This window comes from Triturus cristatus, chromosome 3_2, assembly GCF_964204655.1.
Source record: "Triturus cristatus chromosome 3_2, aTriCri1.1, whole genome shotgun sequence".
NCBI classification, from domain to species: Eukaryota; Metazoa; Chordata; class Amphibia; order Caudata; family Salamandridae; genus Triturus; species Triturus cristatus.
The window spans coordinates 1055602009-1055623006 of record NC_140584.1 but is presented as its reverse complement, the minus strand read 5'-3'; the positions used below and the strand labels follow the sequence as shown (position 1 = coordinate 1055623006).

Genomic DNA, 20998 nt, shown 5'->3' with positions numbered 1-20998 from the left:
ACATTTGATATTGCCCTTCCTTCCGCATCAACACCAACAAGTAGGAATTTAAAAGCATGTTGCCCTTCTTTTCCTAACGTACTTAATAATAGGGCCTTTTTCCTTGAAGCACTAAAGTCCTTACCATCTAGTGCTTCTATGTAATTCTCAAATATTTCTATCCATTCATCCCACTCAATAGGAGGGTCACCAGGTTGTTGTAGGAACAAAGGTGGTGATATTACATTAGTGTTTTCCATATTTCAGTATCACTATATGTTACTCAAAACTGACAATGATATACAGATGTGTCATTAAATGATGATATATGGTCAATGTTATGGTAACACCTCTGGTATTTTCTTCTCTCTGATGCTTATTTTCTTAATGTTCCGATACAAATATTCAAGGAAAATGCTGAAGTTTATTGCTAAAACAGCTGGTGATTCCTTGCTGTTCCAATACTGACGCGCATAAGAAATTAAAAAAATGTTTCTTAACTCGTTCCTTGACACTCCTTTGTTATTCAATGGGTGCCAGTTTCACTTCTGACAATAACGCGATGAACGCGTAACGAGACGTCTGTTTCTTTAGCGAAGAGTCGGTTCCCTTGGTAACGAGTACTTCAACAAATATGGCCGTCAATTGCGTCTGCACGCCTCCTACGTCAGCACGCTTGCGTTTCAATTATTCACCACGCTTGCGCTTTCGTCATCTATGCCGCGTAATCTCACGTGAAATCTGAGAACGCCGGTACAGGAACAATGACAAAGCTTCTCCTCTGAGAATTCAAGGGTTGCGCCCCGCTGTGATTATTTAAAAAGGTAACTGCTTTACATGAAATCCGTTCAAGTCCGATGTGTTAAACTGATATAATCCTTAGATCAGTATGAAAATCCAATTTCGTTCTAGAGATTACATCCTCGGTTATGACCACAGATCACATAAACCGCTCCGGATATATTCCTCAATTTTCAAAATCCAGGCTTTAAACAGTTCAAAAGACAAGCACTCTAAATCACAACAGCTGCGCGTTTCACAAATAAGTTCTTACTGTTACAATGTTCGTTCCGCTTCACTCCTTGGTCGTTTAGCTTCACTCATATCTTCAATACATTCCTTGTGTCAGTTCGATTTCTAAACACATTCGTGGATTCTTTCACCACCGGTACGGTCCACTCTATGCTCTTCTTACTAGTTGCTAGCTGATCGTCGCTATCTGTTGTAATCAGATATCTCACAGCAAGGTTGATATTCAATAAAATAGATATTTTATTCAGAGCGCAGAGATAACGTTGGTGTCCCCATTGCAGCCAGCATACAACTGACAGTAGAGGAACACAGCTATGATGAATCACATTGCAACGCTAGAACACACAGTAGAATCCAGCATTTAAAGCGCCATAACATAAATGAAGTATTATAACAAGTACCAAACATAACATTAAGCCTGACTGCTTTGGTGCCAAGCTACCAGAAGATTAGGCACAGGTCATTTAGTGCACTTGCGTGAAAAGTTCTCGCATTAACTATAGAAGGGCACTAGACAGCGAGTTTAGGCAGTAGAAACATCTAGTCCGGCCAATACTTGGCAGCCATCTTGGAAAGGGCTCCTAGACTTGATGCAGTTTTAGTGCTATTTTAACGTCCATCTTGGCTTGGGATCGCTCGCGCTTAGCGTGACCTTCAGGACAAACGGAAGTCGCAGAGAACAGCCTGGATTGGCTGATGAAATGTTCTGGAAACATTAGTGCTAAGAAGCCGGTTTTACGTAACAGACAGTCTGTGACTCTCAGCCTGTGTCCTCAGATAGAGGCAGCGGAGGACGAGCGTGACGCAGCAGGAACCCGAGCCGCGCGTGACACACCGGGCACACCGAGAGAAGCGCCAGGGAGCGGTTTTTGTGCCATAAGAACTTCAGGTCTATCCTATTGCAATTCAACAGGAAAATGCCGAGAGGAAGCCGGAGCCGCGCGTCCAGAATGGCGCCCCCCGCCAGGTAAGAAGGCTGGGCCTGGGACCCATTGAGATGGGTCACTCCTACCAGGCTTTCTGTAAGCTGCCTCCTCTAGCCGGGCCTTTCCTCTGTCACCTTAAAGTGAATGGCTCTGTTACAGAGTCTCACTGAGCTTGTTTCCATTTCACGTGGTACTGGATCCCTTTTGAAGAGTAATATATTGACTGAAAACATGCACGTGGTTTTCTAACCAGGCTTTTTATCATCGGGGTCAACACGTTTCTTTAAAAATATCGTTGTGGATTGTAGTACTCTTAACTTTAATTATTTTTTCCCTTTAAAAAATGAAGTGCGAGCCTTTCTATACATCTTCCCCCTGATAAAGCAAAGACTGGAAAAGTTGGGTGCAGGACTTTGGTTATAGAACGACCCGAGACATCTTCACCCCCGGCGTTGACTGTTAGTATCAGTTTTGTGCAGGATTCAGAAACCCCAAGTATTGATTACAAAATGAGTGGCGTTGGACTCTAATTGTGGACTGAAACAAACATCCAGCCAAGAAACCCATGCTTGTTAGGCCATATTATAGAAATCACATAGCTGTTTAACGTTGATACCTTGGGTCCGATGCGCATAAGGGTTTTCTTAGTCTGCACTAGCCCAGATCTGAAAAAAGTTCATGTACTTTCTAACTTTATGAACACTCCGAGCGAATTTCTGCTGAATGGGGGGGGGGGGGGGGGGGCGTGCAGTTTGTCCTTTTTGGGCTCTTTACTGCCAGTACGACAGTGTTGTTTTGGCAGGTAACGTGGGTACGGTGAGGGTGCCTATTGACATCAACAGGCCCCCGTATCCTAGTTCATGGTAGTCACTGTTTTATTTATTTGTTGGTGTTTTATATAACACGATTGTTAGTTTCTGTAGGGTGGCAGGAAGCTTCCCAGTCAGTCGTCTGAATCTACAAAATAGTGTGTACACTGCATTCACTTAAACAAAATCATTTTATGTAGTAAATGAGGAGCGGCTTAAATGCTGGCGTCTTGTAGGAGGTTGGTGTATGTAGTATCTTCTATAATAGTTGTCTTACTTGGTACTTGCAGGGAAGTCTGGCTCTTCATAAATGACAGGAGCCGTGTAAACTTCATCTTCGGTCGATCCAGCCAGCAGGTCAGCCAAGGAGAACTGACTCTCTACATTCAAACTTATACATTCCACCCCCGGCATTCCAGATTTATCCACCCTCAATGTTCCACCCAGATGTAAGACAGCAGATGTAAGACCCAACACACCTTCCCCTCTTTACCACACAGCATAAACAATAAATACAATCACCTAATAAATAAATGCAAAGTTGAAACGTATCTATTCATCAAACCAAATGAATATAAAACTAGAACATTATCTTATACATAAACCATGATACATTAAACCTACTATTAATACGCCAACCCAGAGAAAGGCAGAAATTCATTTCACATGGTCCCCCAACCACACAGCAGTCTTCCTTTCCCTCTGCGTTCTGGTACACACTAGACGATTTCTAATGAATTGTTCCTCCTTGACACCCCCACCTATACTTGAGTTATCTATGCCAAGTATGACAAATGGACATTTTTGTAAAGCCAACTTCTCTTTATTCCACCATTTGCAATCCTCCAAGTTGACCACATGCTCCTTTACAAACACAACTTTCTTGGGATCCGAAAATCTGGAATTCCCCTTGGTAATGATGCCTGGTAATCTAACTCCGACCAAATCACCTTCTACAGCCTCCAGTCACCCAACAAACTTCTCAGACATACATCTTCTTTTGTGCATTCACCCTTTTTATTCCACACACGCCTTCCTTTCCACAGACATTTCCAAACTACCCATCCATGGACAAACACGTTTATTGGCCACCTCCCTTTCCTTTGAGCAGTGCAAAAGGCGACATCCCTGTGACTGCACTGGGCGTTGTGGGCAATGCCCATATCAAATCTTGAAACTTTTTTCCATTCCAATCTATTAACCAAAGACAACTGAATATTAACCTTGATAACACAATTGCACCTTTCTACCATGCCATTACTCCTGGGTTGATACAAGGAGGTAGTTATGTTTCACACCCCAATTATTCATGAATCTATTAAATTCCTCTGATGTAAATTGCAGACCATTGTTAGTGTAAACAAAAGGGTATGCAGTTCCTAAAATTAACGCAGTGTGTGTTAGAATCACTCCAGGTCCCAGGGTGATGTTGTGAAAACAATAAGATGGATAGGAGTAAAAAGTACTCCTTCTGGAAAAGAAGACCCTCACACACCCAACAAGCGGGTGTCTTGCTTCATCACCGGGTCTTTGCTCCTTATCGGGCCGGCGGTGCAATGCCCGATCAGGCACCCAATGGGGCCTTCCTGTCGGAGATCTTTATTTCCAAACGCCGGTGAGTGAGGTGTGTGGGGGAACAGTTAGTTATGATAAATGGTGTAGGTGCAAGTGAAGTGAAAGCTAAGTGTACTAAAACAGGGGTAGGTGATCCACTTCAAACAATTTTAATAAAGTATGGTCACCACCCTGATTAAAATCAAATAATCCGCACATCTCTCACCATTAGGTATGTGAGTAATATGTGCTAAAGGGATAAAAAGGTCGACATGTTTCTTTCCTTGTATTATATTAAATGGCAATTCTTCAAGACCAATAAACAAGCATATACGGCTACCTGCAGCCTAAGAGGGTTGTGTGTTCTTGTTATTCACGGTACCTCACGTTTTTAGGGTGCTGTACGTGTGTCCACCACTGATACCTCCTAGAGGTTGTGGCCACCACCAAAAAGGTGCAGGTAGCCGTATATGCTTGTTTATTGGTCCTGAAGAATTGCCATTTAATATAATACAAGGCAAGAAACATGTCAACCTTTTTATCCCTTTAGCACATATTACTCACATACCTAATGGTGAGAGATGTGCGGATTATTTGATTTTAATCAGGGTGGTGACCATACTTTATTAAAATTGTTTGAAGTGGATCACCTACCCCTGTTTTAGTACACTTACCTTTCACTTCACTTGCACCTACACCATTTATCATAACTAACTGTTCCCCCCCACACACCTCACTCACCGGCCTTTGGAAATAAAGATCTCCGACAGGAAGGCCCCATTGGGTGCCTGATCGGGCATTGCACCGCCGGCCCGATAAGGAGCAAAGACCCGGTGATGAAGCAAGACACCCGCTTGTTGGGTGTGTGAGGGTCTTCTTTTCCAGAAGGAGTACTTTTTACTCCTATCCATCTTATTGTTTTCACAACATCACCCTGGGACCTGGAGTGATTCTAACACACACTGCGTTAATTTTAGGAACTGCATACCCTTTTGTTTACACTGATTGTTGGGCATGTATGCTGGACCTACGATAATATTAACCCCTTCGGTGCTCATGACGGAACGGTTCCGTCATGAGCCACGGTTGAGCTGTGCTCATGACGGAACCGTTCCGTCATGACCACGCCCGCGCAAGATTCCGTCAGCACAGCGGCGGAATCTGCGCAGCATGGAAGGGGTTAAGCTAGTTTATTATTGTTAAGCCCCCCCCCCCCTTTCCCCTTATTTGTTTGAGACACCATTGTTAGTAACTAATTCTGATGGAGCCCCTTCACGCATTAACAATTCACACAGAAATTTCACCACTTCTCTTGTGCTCACAGACCGTACAAACTAAACCTCTGTCCAATGGGAATAATAGTCTACTAAGACTATACCGTATCTATAACTTTCTTTAAACATGTTCATAGGTCCAATGATGTCCCTGCCCAACTTGATCCATGGGTTTTTCCGGTACTGGCACTGCCTCGATAGACAGGGCACAGTCACCTGTGATGTGTCGCTAAGAGCACTCGCCACACAGTCCCTCACCCAGTGTTCCACCTCTCTGTCCAATCCAGGCCACCAAAATGTATCGCTTATTCTGCTCTTCATGGCTCTCATTCCTATATGACCCTCATGAGCCAACATCAATATTTTCGCAGGCATACTTTGAGGCACCACTAATAAATTGGCCCATCTCAAAATGCCCTCTAAGGCGCTCAACTCTTCAAATATTTCTTTATACACCTTAAGGTTATAATCAACCTTATTCCTTGGGCAGCCTTCACTCAACCACGAAATTAGTTCCTGAAGCACTTTATTCTGCTCCACCGCTTTTTTCCATTCTTCTTCCTTTATACACTTCTCCTCATCCCTCACAATACATGCCACAACATAAAAATCATCACCTTTTGTCCTTTAATATGGTTAGAACTACAGCTTAAGTGTTATCATGCTCACCCTGATCTGCCCCAAAGACCAATATATCATTTTATAAGCATTGCACCCGGTCGACACCCTTAAACATGGCCTCAATCACCCGTTGGAACACGGACAAAGCTGAAGCGAATCCAGAGGGCATGCACTTAAATCTAAAGGCGCCCTTGGGTGTGACAAAGGATGTCAAATGCTGTGAATATTTATGTAATACTATGTGGTGGTATGCATACATATCCAGTGTGGTTAAAAACTTTATCCCCTTTGATCATGGTTAACGTTTCAGTAATGTTGGGCAGAGGTGGTCTGTCAACCCAAAATCTTTTGTTAAGATCTCTTAGATGGTTATACATCCTCAAAGTACCATTGGGTTTTCCAACTAAAACTACAAGAGAAGGCCAATCCAAACTCTATGGGTTCTGTCCTGACTACACAATTTCTCAAGTTCTTCACTCAACTCCTCTCATGGCAAGGGGAACATAGATTTATGTAGCACAGGTTTTGCGCCTGTTCTTAATTGAATTTGATAGGTGAAGCCTTTAACTTTTCCCAACTTACTGGCAAACACTACAGGAAAAGATTCTGTCCAGGCACATTTACTTTTTAATTTCAACCCTATTGCATCCTTAAGTAGCACCACTTGATCTTGGCTATTGGGATCTAGTATGATGCCCACATTTCTCGGATACAAGCACCCCAGTAAGTTTTTACCACCTGCTGCTACATACACTGTCCCTTCTGCATAATTGCCTTTAAAATCCACTTAGCATCAAACTCCCCCCACACATCTATAGGTTTGCCTCCATATGCTACAGGTCGAACTTTTGACTTCCGTAATTGTACGTTGTAAAATATTTCCCATTCATCCACACCAATCAATGTGAATAAGGAACCAGTCTGCCATCATATTGATGTCCAATCCATTGACCCTAACCTTACAATGGGGTTTCTTAATAGCATTTCTATACATTGACACCTCGTTGCCACTAAGCACAGCTTTGTCTTGTTTATTTACCATAGGTACAATGCGTCCTTCATCTGAATCTGACAGATTCTCCTGTTCTGATTTCCACTGTATTAACCGTTTTATACCTTTTACCATCTTTGTCCCACTTGGCTCTACACACCTTCATGAAGTGCCCCCTTTTTTAACACTTGCTACACACTTTATCTATGGCTGGACACATTGGAGCATTCCCTGAATAATGTTTACTCCCACAACTTTAACATTATGCGGTTTTCTCCTCTCTTTAAATAAGGATGTTTTCTTTTCTTTTTCTTTCGTCTTGTTCTGAGACTGCACAACATGTAGTTTGTGAGCTTACAGTCATTTGCTCCATAAACTTAACTGTAGATTCATTCCCACTTGCAATTTCCACTGCTTTGTCCAAAGTAAGATTGTCCACCTTCATCAACTTTTCTTGCACTTTCTTACTGTTAGATTTCTCTACTACCTGGTCACGAATCACTTTATTTTCAAATGCTTTAAAATCACACATAGATGCCAACATTCTCAGATCACGTACAACACTTTCCACATATTCCCCAGGTAACTGCTGCCGTCTATAAAATTTGTCTTGTTCCATAATAACATTTATTTTCTTCTTAAAACGTAAATATAATGCTTTCATAGCTGACGCATACTCATCCCTAACATTCTATGGCCTTCTATATACGCCTCAAAGCCTTCTCTACATTGTTCCCACTCCTCAGGAGGCAAGCCCAGTGCCGCAAAAAATGGTAGAGGTGGCATAACTGACTGTTGCATGTTACTAATGTGTATACGCTAATGTTCGTACACTATGGTGAGCGTATCACCAATGTAATGCTGTACAATACAGTGATCCACTTAGAAAGGTGTGTGTGAACCACCCTAGTATACCACGCTAATAAAACCTTATAAGCAATATAAAAAAATTAACATTGATTCCCACAGGTGTGCGAATCACCGTTAAGGATGAGTGCTAAGTAGTTTGCTGAAAAGTGAAGAAATTGATGTGTGGTGATTCCCACTGTACGGGTGTGCAAATCATCGTTAATAGACAGACGGTTTAAATGCAAAGATACCTCACTGCTATGTTGACACCCCAATCGGGGGCTAGACTTCTCAGGAAGACGCGTTGATTTCTGTGTAGGGACGCGCACAGTCGTGATAGCAAAGACGTGAGGCTGGACGGGTACTGCTGCCAGGAACTGTAGCACTGTTCCCAACGTGCACAATGTGACGTGGAACACTGCTTTGGGACTCAACATTCATATGCTGATAAGCACAACAATTGTGCCGAAGAATCGCCTCAGCATCTGAGGCCTGTGATGACACCTACTCTGATTGGGCAAGAAACGCCCTAGTCTCAGAGGTCTAATAAACACAGGAAACACTCCCAGGCCAATTGGCTCGCACTCCAGTTTATCAAATTGCGGCGCCGAACCACTGTGATGCTCTGGAAGAGTAACCGCTGTCCCGGTCAACCGCGCGTGAAAAAGCCAAATCATCGCCCATGCCGGGAAGTCTGACAGGAGCAGCATGTGTATCAAGGTAAACTTGACTTCATCTTCAGTCGATCCAACCGGCAGGTCAGCCAAGGAGCCACTGACTGTCTACATTCAAACTTGTACGTTCCACCCCCAGCATTCCAGATTTTTCCACCCTCAACATTGCCCCCCAATGTCCCACCCACGAGCAGATGTAAGACCCAACAGTACTGTAAGAGTACAGTCTGTTTCCTTGCAAAAAAAGTGCAGAAAAATATCACAGTAGGAATGCACTGTGGTTGTGTAGGTAGCTTCAGAAACCTGCTGCTTTATGAGCTGTATGATTAGTCTATCAGATGATTATACTTGAGTAGACAAGTGTTGTGTTTTGCTGGTGGACCTGTAGGTTCAGTCATTAGCCATTCTAGGGAAGACTGAATGTGATCAAATCTCTTGGTGCAAGATGTCATCTGATCAGCTGAATGGAGAGCAGGTTTAAGTCCTCCAAGGTGGACCATCGAGAAGGTTATCGGCTTAATTCAATGCTTAAAGGACATTTACCTTCCATTAACACATTGTTTGATAATGCACCACAATCACAGCTGACAGAGAAAATAAAACGTGCATGACAAAATGATAGGCTCATGAAACACCCCTATACAAAAAACAAAACTGAAAGCTGGCCAAAACATGGAGACAGGCTACAAACACAAATCGCGGCTGGATTTCTGACATGCGGCTCAGCCTCAGTCAGTAAGCTGATCTTCATCCTCTCATGAAGAAAACAAAAAATGTTCATTGAAGGTTTACGCTTACTAAAAGGTATTTGGGGTGGTGAGGAAGGGGGGAATACATGTTTGGTTCTGGATGTCACAGCAGTAATGTCCCCTGCTTCGAGGCATTTGCCTGGATAAGAATTGTTACAATACTAGCAGTTCATCCCATCTTTATTCAACATTTGTGCGCGGTTTCCCATGATGACCATAGAGACATGAATGTACTATAGGCGTAAACTGGCATTAAGCTCGCTACAGACATCCATAATTTTTCAAAGAGCCACAGTATATACAGACTTGTACTCTGAGGCATAGAAAATAAATTAATTTTCCTAGATATATCTTGGTTAGACTTTGATATGAGCTAAGGTGAGCAGGCGACAAGAAGTGGGATGTATTGAGCTCTGGGCTGTATTGAGCTCTGGGCTGGATAGACTCGTGAGTTGGATAATTACAATTGTCCAATCACATACGGTCCATTTGGTCTATGGCATATGCGCTAAAAGTTTGTATTATAGTTATATATGTTACAATATTCTATTTGTAGCCAGAATTGTTATTTTTGCAGAAAATAAAATTACCAGACAAGGAATCAATCTCTGAAGTCAAAATAACAGAGTTCATTTTGTACAACTGTGCATTCATTACAATTGGCAATAGCTTTCAAACAGCCCTTTGCCTGCACTTTTAGGTGCACACACAAATGCTGGTTTTGACACACGTGGCGTTTATAAAAAGTTTGAAGAGAATAACAGAGGACTGAACTGCCTGTTTAGTCCTGTGCATGCAGTTTGCCCTGTAAACTCTTAAAGAGAAATGACCTCTCTCACACACTATGAACCAAGCTTAATCTTGCTCCAGCCATCCTGTCTCTGTATCTTACTCCCATCCAATTCCACTGCCAGTTAGCAAAACTTCCATCTCCATAGAGGACTCAGTTCTGAGCACTCTTCTTTTCCTTCTCTACACTTCTGCCTTTGGTGACACCACTGTTTCACCTGTTACATCTAGCAATGAAGCACAGATCCCCTTTTCTTGCCCCAACCTTCTCACAAATTCAGCTTCTATCTAATATAACAGTCATTTATAGGTGTTTTTTCTTGGATGCTTAACCACCCTGAAACCAAAGTTATATTTGTTACAGCAGTTTCCACCATAGTGGCGTTGCCAGCAACTATTCTGTTTTCCACCAAATGTTTTCACCGCCTCGCCCAGACCATGGCAGCTCAGAATATGTGTGCTTTTTAACCACAGTCTGTATCTGAATCTTTATTTTGCTGCTAAGCGACAGATTCACTCTATCATTTGCTTAACATGTAGGCAATACCCAAGTGCTGCTTCCACAAAGATGACGTCCTCATAAAAACATTAGTGACGAGTAAAACTGATGTCGTAAAGCCCAGAGACTGCACATAGGAACTTACCAGAGCATTCATTGTAAGTAGAAGACCCAGCGTGGTCCATGTTGACGGGCAGTGTTTCATTAGATGCTGTGCTTAGTGCTCAGCCATTCTAGTGTTTCCATGCTTGTGGCCACCTAGTGAGGAGTTCTTTAAGGTAGTTGGAGTACCGGATGTGGAGGGTGGTGGCAGATGGATGTCAGACCTGGGCTTCAGCGTCGTCCACCTGATCAACACCATACATTTTAGAAATGGGGCCCTGACAAGCCTTACATACCAGCTGTATCCAAGATGGTGGTTTGCCCATGAAATGTAGGAGGGTCCCAATCCAGAGTGTGGATTCTTAATGTGAGGTCAGTATTGTACACAAAGAGCCATTTCTAAGTGCTGAATGCCGCAAAAGGCATTAGCTCTCCATTTTTAATTGTGCTGTTCACTCTTCATTTCCATTCTTGTCCACGAGTTTTGCTCTTTTCAACAATATTCTGGAGTTCTTCCTCTGGAATTTTTGCTTGTCTCTGTCCCTTGCCTAACATCAGGAGGAGTTTGGAACCTTGCTGTTATTTTTCTCCCAAGAGCTACACGATTGCTAAGGACATTTCCCCCTTTGTGGGGTTTTCCTTCTAACTGTGATCCTTTAAAGAAGATACGTGACACCTCTCACATATATTCAGTGCAGGGTGAAACCATGGCTACTGGGAGGAGTCCTTTCCTGCTGGAGTCAAGAAGGCAATGTGACAGACCTTCTCAAATTCCAGTCCTTGATCATGAATTAGCAGTACAACCTCAAAGTAGTCTGTTTTACTGCTTGGCAGCCATTAATTTGGACATACGTACTCTCTTCGCCCTCCACCCTGGTACACGCATACGATCTTTAGATTCCACACTTTCTAACAGATTTTATTGCATTTAACAGTCATAACATACAGGCAAAATAAAAGACAAAAAAGAAACCGTTAACTGTGTAACCCTTCTCCCCACTTTCCCCTCCTTCACGATTATCCCTTCTCTCCCACTGTCTCTCGGTTGCCCTGTAGCTCATTGGGGTTGCAGTGTGGTAATGACCCTGTCTATAATTGCAAACAGTTACTTGATAACTTCCTGCTGACCCACGAGCAACCAAATCTGCGCCAAAGCCGAATCTCGCCAGCCTTCAGATGCAACGCGCCACTGCTGCCAAGTTAGCATATCTGTCCTGTTCACCAGCTCACACTCCTGTATTGTATCTATCCCAGTAAAACAAACATGCTCGTAAATATATTGCAATACAGCGGTTAAGGCTAACGCACCAACCCCTATCATTTTACCCTAAATTATTAATTCTTCTGTACCTTATTTTGTTGCTATCTACCCCTATTGTGGTACTAACGCTGTTCTAAATAATTACAGATGTTGCAGAGGACTCCAAAAATCCACGTGTTGTGTTTGTGCTGCCACTCAGTCATTCTACATTTGAGCTTGCCCAGTTCTGTCCAACTGATTCTTCTGTAGTTCCTCTATATTTGGTAACTTATCTGGCAGGGGAGAGTGAGATGGCTACCACTTTGCCTTTCTGGGCAGATATGAATTCAGATGGGGACTCTTCAATGAGTCACTTTTTGTGTGTGGTGAACAACCTAAGTGACGGCTTAGGATGTATGCCTTGTGATGTTTGTTACCTTCGTTTCTCTGTCATGCTCCTTTACGTATGGAGAGGCTAGGGTTTATACAACAATCTGTTATGTACACAAATTTTCGCAGTTTTGTTGATAGCACAACAACATGAGGTTTTTTTGTTAAAGTGTTTATTTCTTTAAAAAGTCCTTTACTGTTATCACTCCTCTAGCACAGAATTGTGCAATCTTTCGGGTCTAAGAAAAACTGTATTTCATACTGAAACACAATCTACCGTTTTAGGATCAGATGTGTAAATCGAGAGACAGCATGAAAAAAGGGGGCAGTGGAGGGAGCGGGAACTGTAATGTTATGGCTTGGGAATTTATCAGTGATATGTCTCCTCTTTTCGTAAACGTAATTGTTTGATACTTGGCCATATCAGTTTTTGATGTGCCTTTGTCATTTAATAATTAAGGAGTAGTTTGATGTCACCTAGTGCCAATTCCCCAGCATCCACATAGGACGTGCAGTTTTGCAAATCTGGCATGTACGCATCGATTGATTGAGTAAGCATGGCAAGACATTTCAGTTTGAGTCAATATTGTGCTGGTAACAACATGTGCTTTGATCTGTAGGTTTAGAGTTCAGTTTGTCACGGCCACAACCCCCTATCTAATTAAAATATATTTTTTGTGTTGGGCAGTAACATGCCTTTTGAAAAATTATATGGGGATTCACTCTGAGAAAAGTCTTGCACCAAAATCTACGAAGGCCACTTAATAAGACGGCAAGCAGAAGACCCTGCTGGGCTTAGAGTGAAAGGAATACACAGAAGGCCTGGAGGCAGGAAGGCAGGCAGAAGTAGAAACATTCAGATAGGAGACAAGACAGCATTTTATAAGGCAAACGCTCATAATGGGAGGTGGAAGGAGTGTATGTAACTGAAATGACAAGTGATTCCGTTTTGAACAATGCAAGTAGAAGATGTTGAAGACTGATTAGGAGGGGAAATGTGGGCTACCTAGGTCAAATTGTAGTCCTGAGGTATTTTCCGCCAGATTGATGTCCATATAAGTGTATTTCTCAAGTCATTTGGTGTTCTGAATGTTGCATGACCCTGCTCACAATGCTGGCGAATGGATCGAATGTTTTGGGATCAGAGGATGTGAAAGTTCCCCATCGGAAATGGTGTACTAACCAAGGTATGGAGGGCAAAAGCAACAGGAATTCCTACCTCCCTTATTAGCTTGATGCTTCTTCCTTATGTCTCACTTTAACAAACCAGATACCACATATTTTACAGAACATTCCTGTATGACACTGGCTGCACCCCACTGATCAGCACCCTCTCCATCCCTAAACACTTCAACAATGGCCATTGGTGATCTTATTTCAGCAATGGGGTACTCTGGAGGGTTTAATAGTCTACACTGCTGCTAGTTTTGATGTACAGTTACAGCTTCATGAAGTCAAGCATTGTAAAGAATGTGGGTGCCCCAGAGTGGTTAAGCATTGATATTTTGAAGTATCTTTCTTGGGTTCAAGATACGAAGAGAAAATGGAATCTTTGGGTAAAGGCTTCGACCGGGAGCGCATGAACATTAAGAGGTGATCTGGCGGATTAGGGCTGCAGTACTGGTTGTTTTAGAGCCTACCCCTACCTCTCTTCAGCTCTGCTTACTCCCTCAGTGAGACGTTTTTGCCATGTGTTGCTTAAGCAAAACACATTGCTGCCTTTTCACATGCTTTGGTGGTCCTAGACCCTCCTTGCTTTCCCTCCTATGGTGCGGTGAGATTTGCTGTTTGTCCTCTGACTGCACCTTCATTCTCTGTCTGAAACTTCATTCTCTGTCTGAAACCTCGCTCCAAAAACATGCAGCGTCAAAGAACACCTCTAAGATGGTGCATGCCATCATCAAGGAGTTGGCCCAACCTACCAGCGAGTCGACTGACATTCCCCCTCACAAGACCTCTGCAACAAACTCAGCACCTTCTTCCACAGCAAAATCAAGAACATCTACAACAACTTCGACGCTGGCCACCCCGACATGCTGAATCCAACTATTGACAGCTGGACAGCCCTCATCACTGAGGACACACTGAAGGCGATTAAGTCAATCCACTGCGGGGCCCTTACGGACCCTTGCCCCCACCACATCTTCAACAGAGCCGCCGACACCCATCGCACCCATGCTTCGCCACACCAACAACCACTCCCTGGCGAACGCCTACTTCCCCGACGACTGGAAACACGCTGAGATCAACCCCCTCCTGAAAAAGCACTCGGCGGACCCCACCGACCTCAAAAACTACAGACCCATCTCCCTGCTCCCTTTCCCAGCGAAAGTCCTAGAGAAAGCTGTCAACAGCCAACTCGCCACCTTCATTGAAGAGCACAACATCCTCGACCCGTCACAATCCGGCTTCAGAAAAAATCACAGCACAGAAATCGCCCTCCTCGCTGCAACAGACGACATCTGCTCCCTACTGGACAAAGGAGGAACAGTAGCCCTCATCCTCCTTGACCTCTCAGCTGCATTCAACAGTCTCCCACCGCACCCTAATACGCAGACTCCACAATGCAGGTTTCCGGGACAAGGCCCTCGACTGGATCTACTCTTTCCTCTCTCTCAGAACGCAGGGGGTCAGACTCCCCTTGCCCCCCCTTCCCTCTCGGACCCTACACCAACCACCTGCGGAGTACCTCCCTCAGCCCAACACTCTTCAGTGTCTACATGGCCCCTCTCGCCCCCAACGTCAGAACCTACGGACTCAAATTTTTTTTATACGCAAACGATACCCATCTCATCCTCTCCCTATCCAACAAAGCCAACGCAGCCAAACACAGCTTCTAAGAAGGCATGGAAGTCGTCGCCAAATGGATGAAGAGCAGCTCCCTACAACTCAACACCGACAAAACAGAAGTACTCCTCATGGGCCCATACCCCGACGCCTGGAACGACACCTGGTGGCCCCCCGCCCTCGACAGCCCTCCCGCCCCCACGGACCACGCACGCAACCTTGAAATCATCCTCGACTCCGAGCTCAAAATGGACCGCCAGATCAACTCTGTCACATCCTCATGCTTTCACATCCTCCACCTCCTACGTAAGAGCTTCAAATGGATCCCCCTCGAGCACAGAAAAATCGTAACCCACGCCCACGTCACCAACAGACCTGACTACGGCAATGCACTCTACACCGAAATAAACCAAAACCTCACCCGCAAGCTACAAAACATCCAGAATGCCACCGCCAGACTGGTCCTCAACCTACCACGACACTGCCACTTCTCCCAAAATCTGCGCACTCTCCACTGGCTCCCCATCGAGGCCAGAATCGCCTTCAAGATCCTCACCCACGCACACAACACCGGACCAGCGTACCTCAAAAGCCGAATCAACTTACACACACCACAAAGAACCCTACGATAGGCCCAGCTCTCCTACACCGTGGTCCCCCGTACCAGAAAGACCAGATCCAGAGGTCGCTCCTTCTCCTTCCAGAGCATGGAACGCCCTACCGCTCCACCTCAGGCAGACAACATCACCCCCATCTTCACGAGAAACCTGGTTCTTCGATGAGTAGACCCCCACCTTGTTGGACCGGAGCTGCTTCCCAGCGCAGCTCTCTCCATAGCACAGGCCTCGAGTATTTACAGAAAAAATTCTTACAGTATACACCTGATAAATAGATTTTTTTTAAAGTGACTGTCCCAAAAACGAACAAAGTATTTTGGAGTGGGAGGAGTTTTCTCCACTTCGCCTGCCTATTTTGGAATCTGTTGCCTTGGCTTGAGATATCAGTCCAATTTGAGCATTGTCAGGAAACATCTCAAATCCTGGCTCTTCTTTCTCTTTAGCTTCCATTAATCTTGTTACCACAGTACAATTCCTTACAGACGTCTGCACCAAAACGCCTTACAAATATATATCAATTCGTATTTGTTATTAATATTGCATTTTTTTAGTAACATTTTCAGCATTGATGTAAATGTGACATAAGTCCATTTTGAATTAGCCCTAATGTGCATTCTTTTGTTACTTATGTGTTCTTTTTTAATATAATGTTGTGTTACAGGGCACCAGTACGGCCAGCACCACCACCTGTAGCTCGTGCTCCAGTACCAGCAGCGCCTGCACCTTCTGCAATGGCTCCTGCATCTGCTGCACCAAGGCAGCCAGGTCTCATGGCACAGATGGCGACAACAGCAGCCGGTGTAGCAGTAGGTTCTGCTGTGGGACACACCTTAGGTCATGCAATGACCGGAGGCTTCGGTGGCGGTCGCTCTGAACCAGCAGCACAAGATGTCACCTATCAGGTAAACTGGCATAATGTTGTAGAATTTGAAAATAATGAAAAGATGGAGGCAATACATTTTTTTTCCATGACCATTTATACTGCCCTCAGAACCCAGTTGCACAACTAAATTAAACAAATGTTATCTTTGATGGTGTGGTAAATAAAATCTTCTTTACCGGACTGAATTTCATACGGAATCTTAAAATAAAGCAAAATAGCTCAGAATAACAAGAGGCAGAATCCGTGGTATAAGAGGTTTTCTAAATGGGCTTTATTCCATTCAAAATGGCCGACTCGAGTCGCGGCCTTCAGGTTCCGTCACCACGAGGGTTCAGGAAGTGAAGTACAATACTTTATTGACAGACATGTATTTTTATAATAAGTACATTACAATGAAACGAATGTAGAAGGCGTAACATTTGATAAGAAAAGTGACATAACAGGTACGTAATCGAAACTAGGCGTAATAAGGAATAAAAGAAACATGATTGGTTAGGATTATCAGACATAGGTGGATCTATAAGATAATACTTGGCATAGATGCGCGCGCGGCAGCATGACGTGTAATTGACGTGCAACTAGGGGGTGAAGGGGACTTGACATTTAACTCTACATGTGGAGACGAGAAGTCTGGGGGGTCAAGTCAACCTAATCCCAAATCATATCTAACATCCTATGTTTAAAGAACTATGTTATCCACAAGGAAGAGACTCTCGGACAGAATCTATTCTATACTGACTGTGTGCGTGTACAAGTGTCTAAGTGTCTATATGAGATGCGAGGGATAGAAAACTTTCCATGGCAACAGGGCTATGAATCACTTGCAGGAGGACGGAAAGGCTGAGTCCTTGCTTGTGAGCTAAAGGAAATGTTTACCTAAATCACTAGACAGGAATGCATCGGCTGGAGAGCAAAATAGATAATTCGAAGGTGAAATACAACTTCTTGGCAGGCAGGCGAAAACTGGCCGAGGCAGGCACCGTTAGCTGCACAGGGAGTAGGACAAAGTTCATGGATACAGATGCGAGCTCAAGCTGAAGCTGTCAGAGACAGAGAGCAGGGAGAGGCTTTGAGGACAGAATCGGGCCTACTTGCCTGAACTGTAAAAATGGAGTAACTTAGCCATATAAAGTCGGTGGCCTTTTATACTTATGAATCGAATATCCAGCCCTTTGATGGCGGATCTGACAGAGAACATATCGACGGTAGACACACATATGTTTGCGTCTTAGAAACTGGAACTGGAGGGAACATACATGTACTTGTAACATGCATATAGAACCGTTGGGGTCCAAGATAGGGGACATAACTGATCAGGAAAATCCACATTTCCACATTCCCTCCTTGTCCCCTTCTTGCCCTTCACGAGACATCAATCTTCATTATTCCATCGATTTGCTCATGGAGCATCATTTCTTCTTCCTTCCGGCATTCTGAACGAGACCTGTGATATGGGATGCATGATGTGGCACACAGACCACAAATCGCTGGTCCACATTGCAGGCATAAACAACAACTGAAAAGCATAAGAAGGCCAATACCTAGGAAGGATAAAACTCTCCATCCCCAGGCTGATATCACACTCCAAAACCACCCGGACCACGTCCAAGTGCCTGGATTTTCGTGTATCTGGCTTACAATCTTATGAAGGCGTGTTATAGCTTTATATACAGATGGCGAATTTTCTGGTATGAATATGCAGCAGCTGGATCCGATGACCCTGCAAGCTCCGCCCCTATCAGCCAGGATGACGTCAAGGACAAGACGATTCTGGAGAACAACAATTCTCATCACTGATTGTTCCTCTGTCAGATTGCCTAGGGCGGCTATAGTCTCGTTTACTACAGCTTCAAGAGTCTTGGTGAGTCTGCGTATCAGCTTACTATTTGATATTGTACCTATATAGGGAAAGATACCTTTATTGAAATCTACATACTTGTCCCATGCTGTCTCAGTATAATCGACAACTGGGAGATCTCTTCGCTCTCTATTGTGTACTAAATGAACATTTCGATAATAATCAGGGGGAGCTAGGAAAACAGGTGGCAAAAGGAATGCTATGTAACAGGTACCATCCCAATCTGGAGGCAGACGCATATATGCCGTCTGACCACATATGAAGTAAGAATGGCGAGAAGCTCTAAATGAAGATTTACCTTGATCACTATATTCTACTGTAGTAACACATTTACTATGGCCCATATGTATGGAACCAACTTTTCTCACACATAATTCACCCTTAACTGGAAATACTGACATAGTGGGCAGAATTAGTTCAACTTCGGATTTGACATTCAAAATCATAAGATTAGGCGTAAAATTACCTAATTTATACACTTCATTTTCTAAATCAGTTCCTGTTCTACTGGGGTGACCCTCCTTATTAGGGTGACAGACTTTGAATAAAACTAGATTCAGATTTCCCCATATCCAATGTTGTTGATAAACTGCTGTGTCTGGGTCTATGGAATTTAATAAACTAAACCATGCTCCACAGGAGCCATTGTGTGTAAATGGATGTGGAAAGAAAGGCAGAACTCCTTTGTTATTCTGATAGGGAGGAAGTCGGCCACACACCCAACAATTGGTCGCATTACTAGTCTGATGGGAATGATGTAACATACTAATGAAGGTGTTATTGCGCAGCGCAAGTCTATAGGACAACTCATGTGGGGGTAGGTCACTAAAAGAATGTTCATCAGTTATATTGAAAGCACGTTTAGAAACAGGATAATACATATGCAACAATATACTTGCAGTAACTATTAAGAAACTCAAGAAAAACAAAATTAATAAAGTCACAATACAGTGGCTACGCAGTAATTTACAATAAGCATGTCGTTTCATTATGATTCTGGACTCTACATGATTCAGACCTAAGGGATACATGTCGGGACAGATTCAACCGCTTCACCTTGGAGAGGACTTAAACAATCAAATCGTCCGACAGTTTAGATCTGGACCTGAGTTTCTGTTTATAGAGTTCGGTGCTACTGGCCTCAGCCAAAGGTAGCTTTGAGTCAATGGGGGAAGACACACGGGGAATACTGTTTGTGTCAGGAGGAAGTCCATGAAATTTTTTTATATGGCTGGAATGCACCCAGCCTTTCCTCCCTTTGATCTTCACAGCTGTTCTGGTCGTCAGCAGGACCAACTTAGGAAGCCTCCACCTTGGCTCCAGTTGGGTTTTCCGATCAAAATTCCTGACGAGGACATAATCGCCGGGAATTACGTCGTGAGGTTTCACCTTGGTGTTGTCGGGAAAAGCTGCGACTACCTGTGAACGACAAGATTGTAGTGCAGACATCAAGGAAGCCAGGTAATCTGTCAGCATATTACAGTCAACATCAGTTATTTTACGGGGTATAGGCGTCCCCCACATATTCGGTGGTCTACCAAAGATCACCTCATAAGGGGATAGCCCTGTTCGAGAGTGTGCTACCATCCTCATGTAAAATAGCGCAACTGGTAAGGCTACTATCCAGTCCACACCCTTTTCCTGACATATTTTAGACAGTCTGATTTTTAAAAGTTGATTATGTCGTTCCACGAGACCTGCTGCCTCGGGGTGTCGGACACAGTGGAATTTCCACTGATATCCCAACAAGAGAGAGACATGTTTCATTAATTCGGATGAGAAAGGCTGACCGTTATCTGAATATACAACACGTGGTAAACCGTACCGTGGGAAGAATTCTCGAACTAGCTGCTTGGCAGTAGTCGGGGCAGTGTAATCTGATACGGGATACGCCTCTGTCCAACGGGAGAGAGCGCAGACAACTACGAGAACATATTTGAATCCTCGACAACGTTCCATCTGAATATAATCCATCTGGAGGACTTCAAAAGGATGGTCAGGAGGCTGAAATCCACCCTGTTCTACGGGAACACTCTTTCCTGGATTAAACTGACAACATATCATACAGGTACGAACCTTTTGTTTAGCTGCTGCTCGTAAATGTTTGTTAAACCAAATGTGCTGAATGCTGTCTAGCATAGCCTTCTCTCCTAAATGTGCTGGACTGTGAACTGTAGCTATAATGGCTTGAACCATGGAATCAGGGAGAAACCATACAGATTTCTCCTTCGTCATCCATCCTTGATCTGTCTGGATCCCTCCTAGTTCAGTCCACTTCTTTATTTCTTCTGCTGTGGCATGTGTCTGTATGTCAATTACGTCAAGTGCGGGATCCTTAATTGTCATACACTGTGTTGGTGTCTGAACTATTGGCT

At 43.8% G+C, this 20998-nt stretch overlaps 1 protein-coding gene across 1 annotated transcript in view; it reads left to right on the top strand.

Moving 5' to 3' along the window:
- Positions 1-1668: 1668 nt before the first annotated feature.
- The window catches only part of CHCHD2 (coiled-coil-helix-coiled-coil-helix domain containing 2), a 41558-nt gene continuing 22228 nt past the window's right edge, over positions 1669-20998 (top strand). The window contains exons 1-2 of the mRNA XM_085649766.1: positions 1669-1978; positions 16544-16784. Of these exons, the coding sequence (XP_085505892.1) occupies positions 1929-1978; positions 16544-16784 (291 nt within the window). The 5' untranslated portion in view covers positions 1669-1928. The remainder of the gene's footprint in view (positions 1979-16543; positions 16785-20998) is intronic.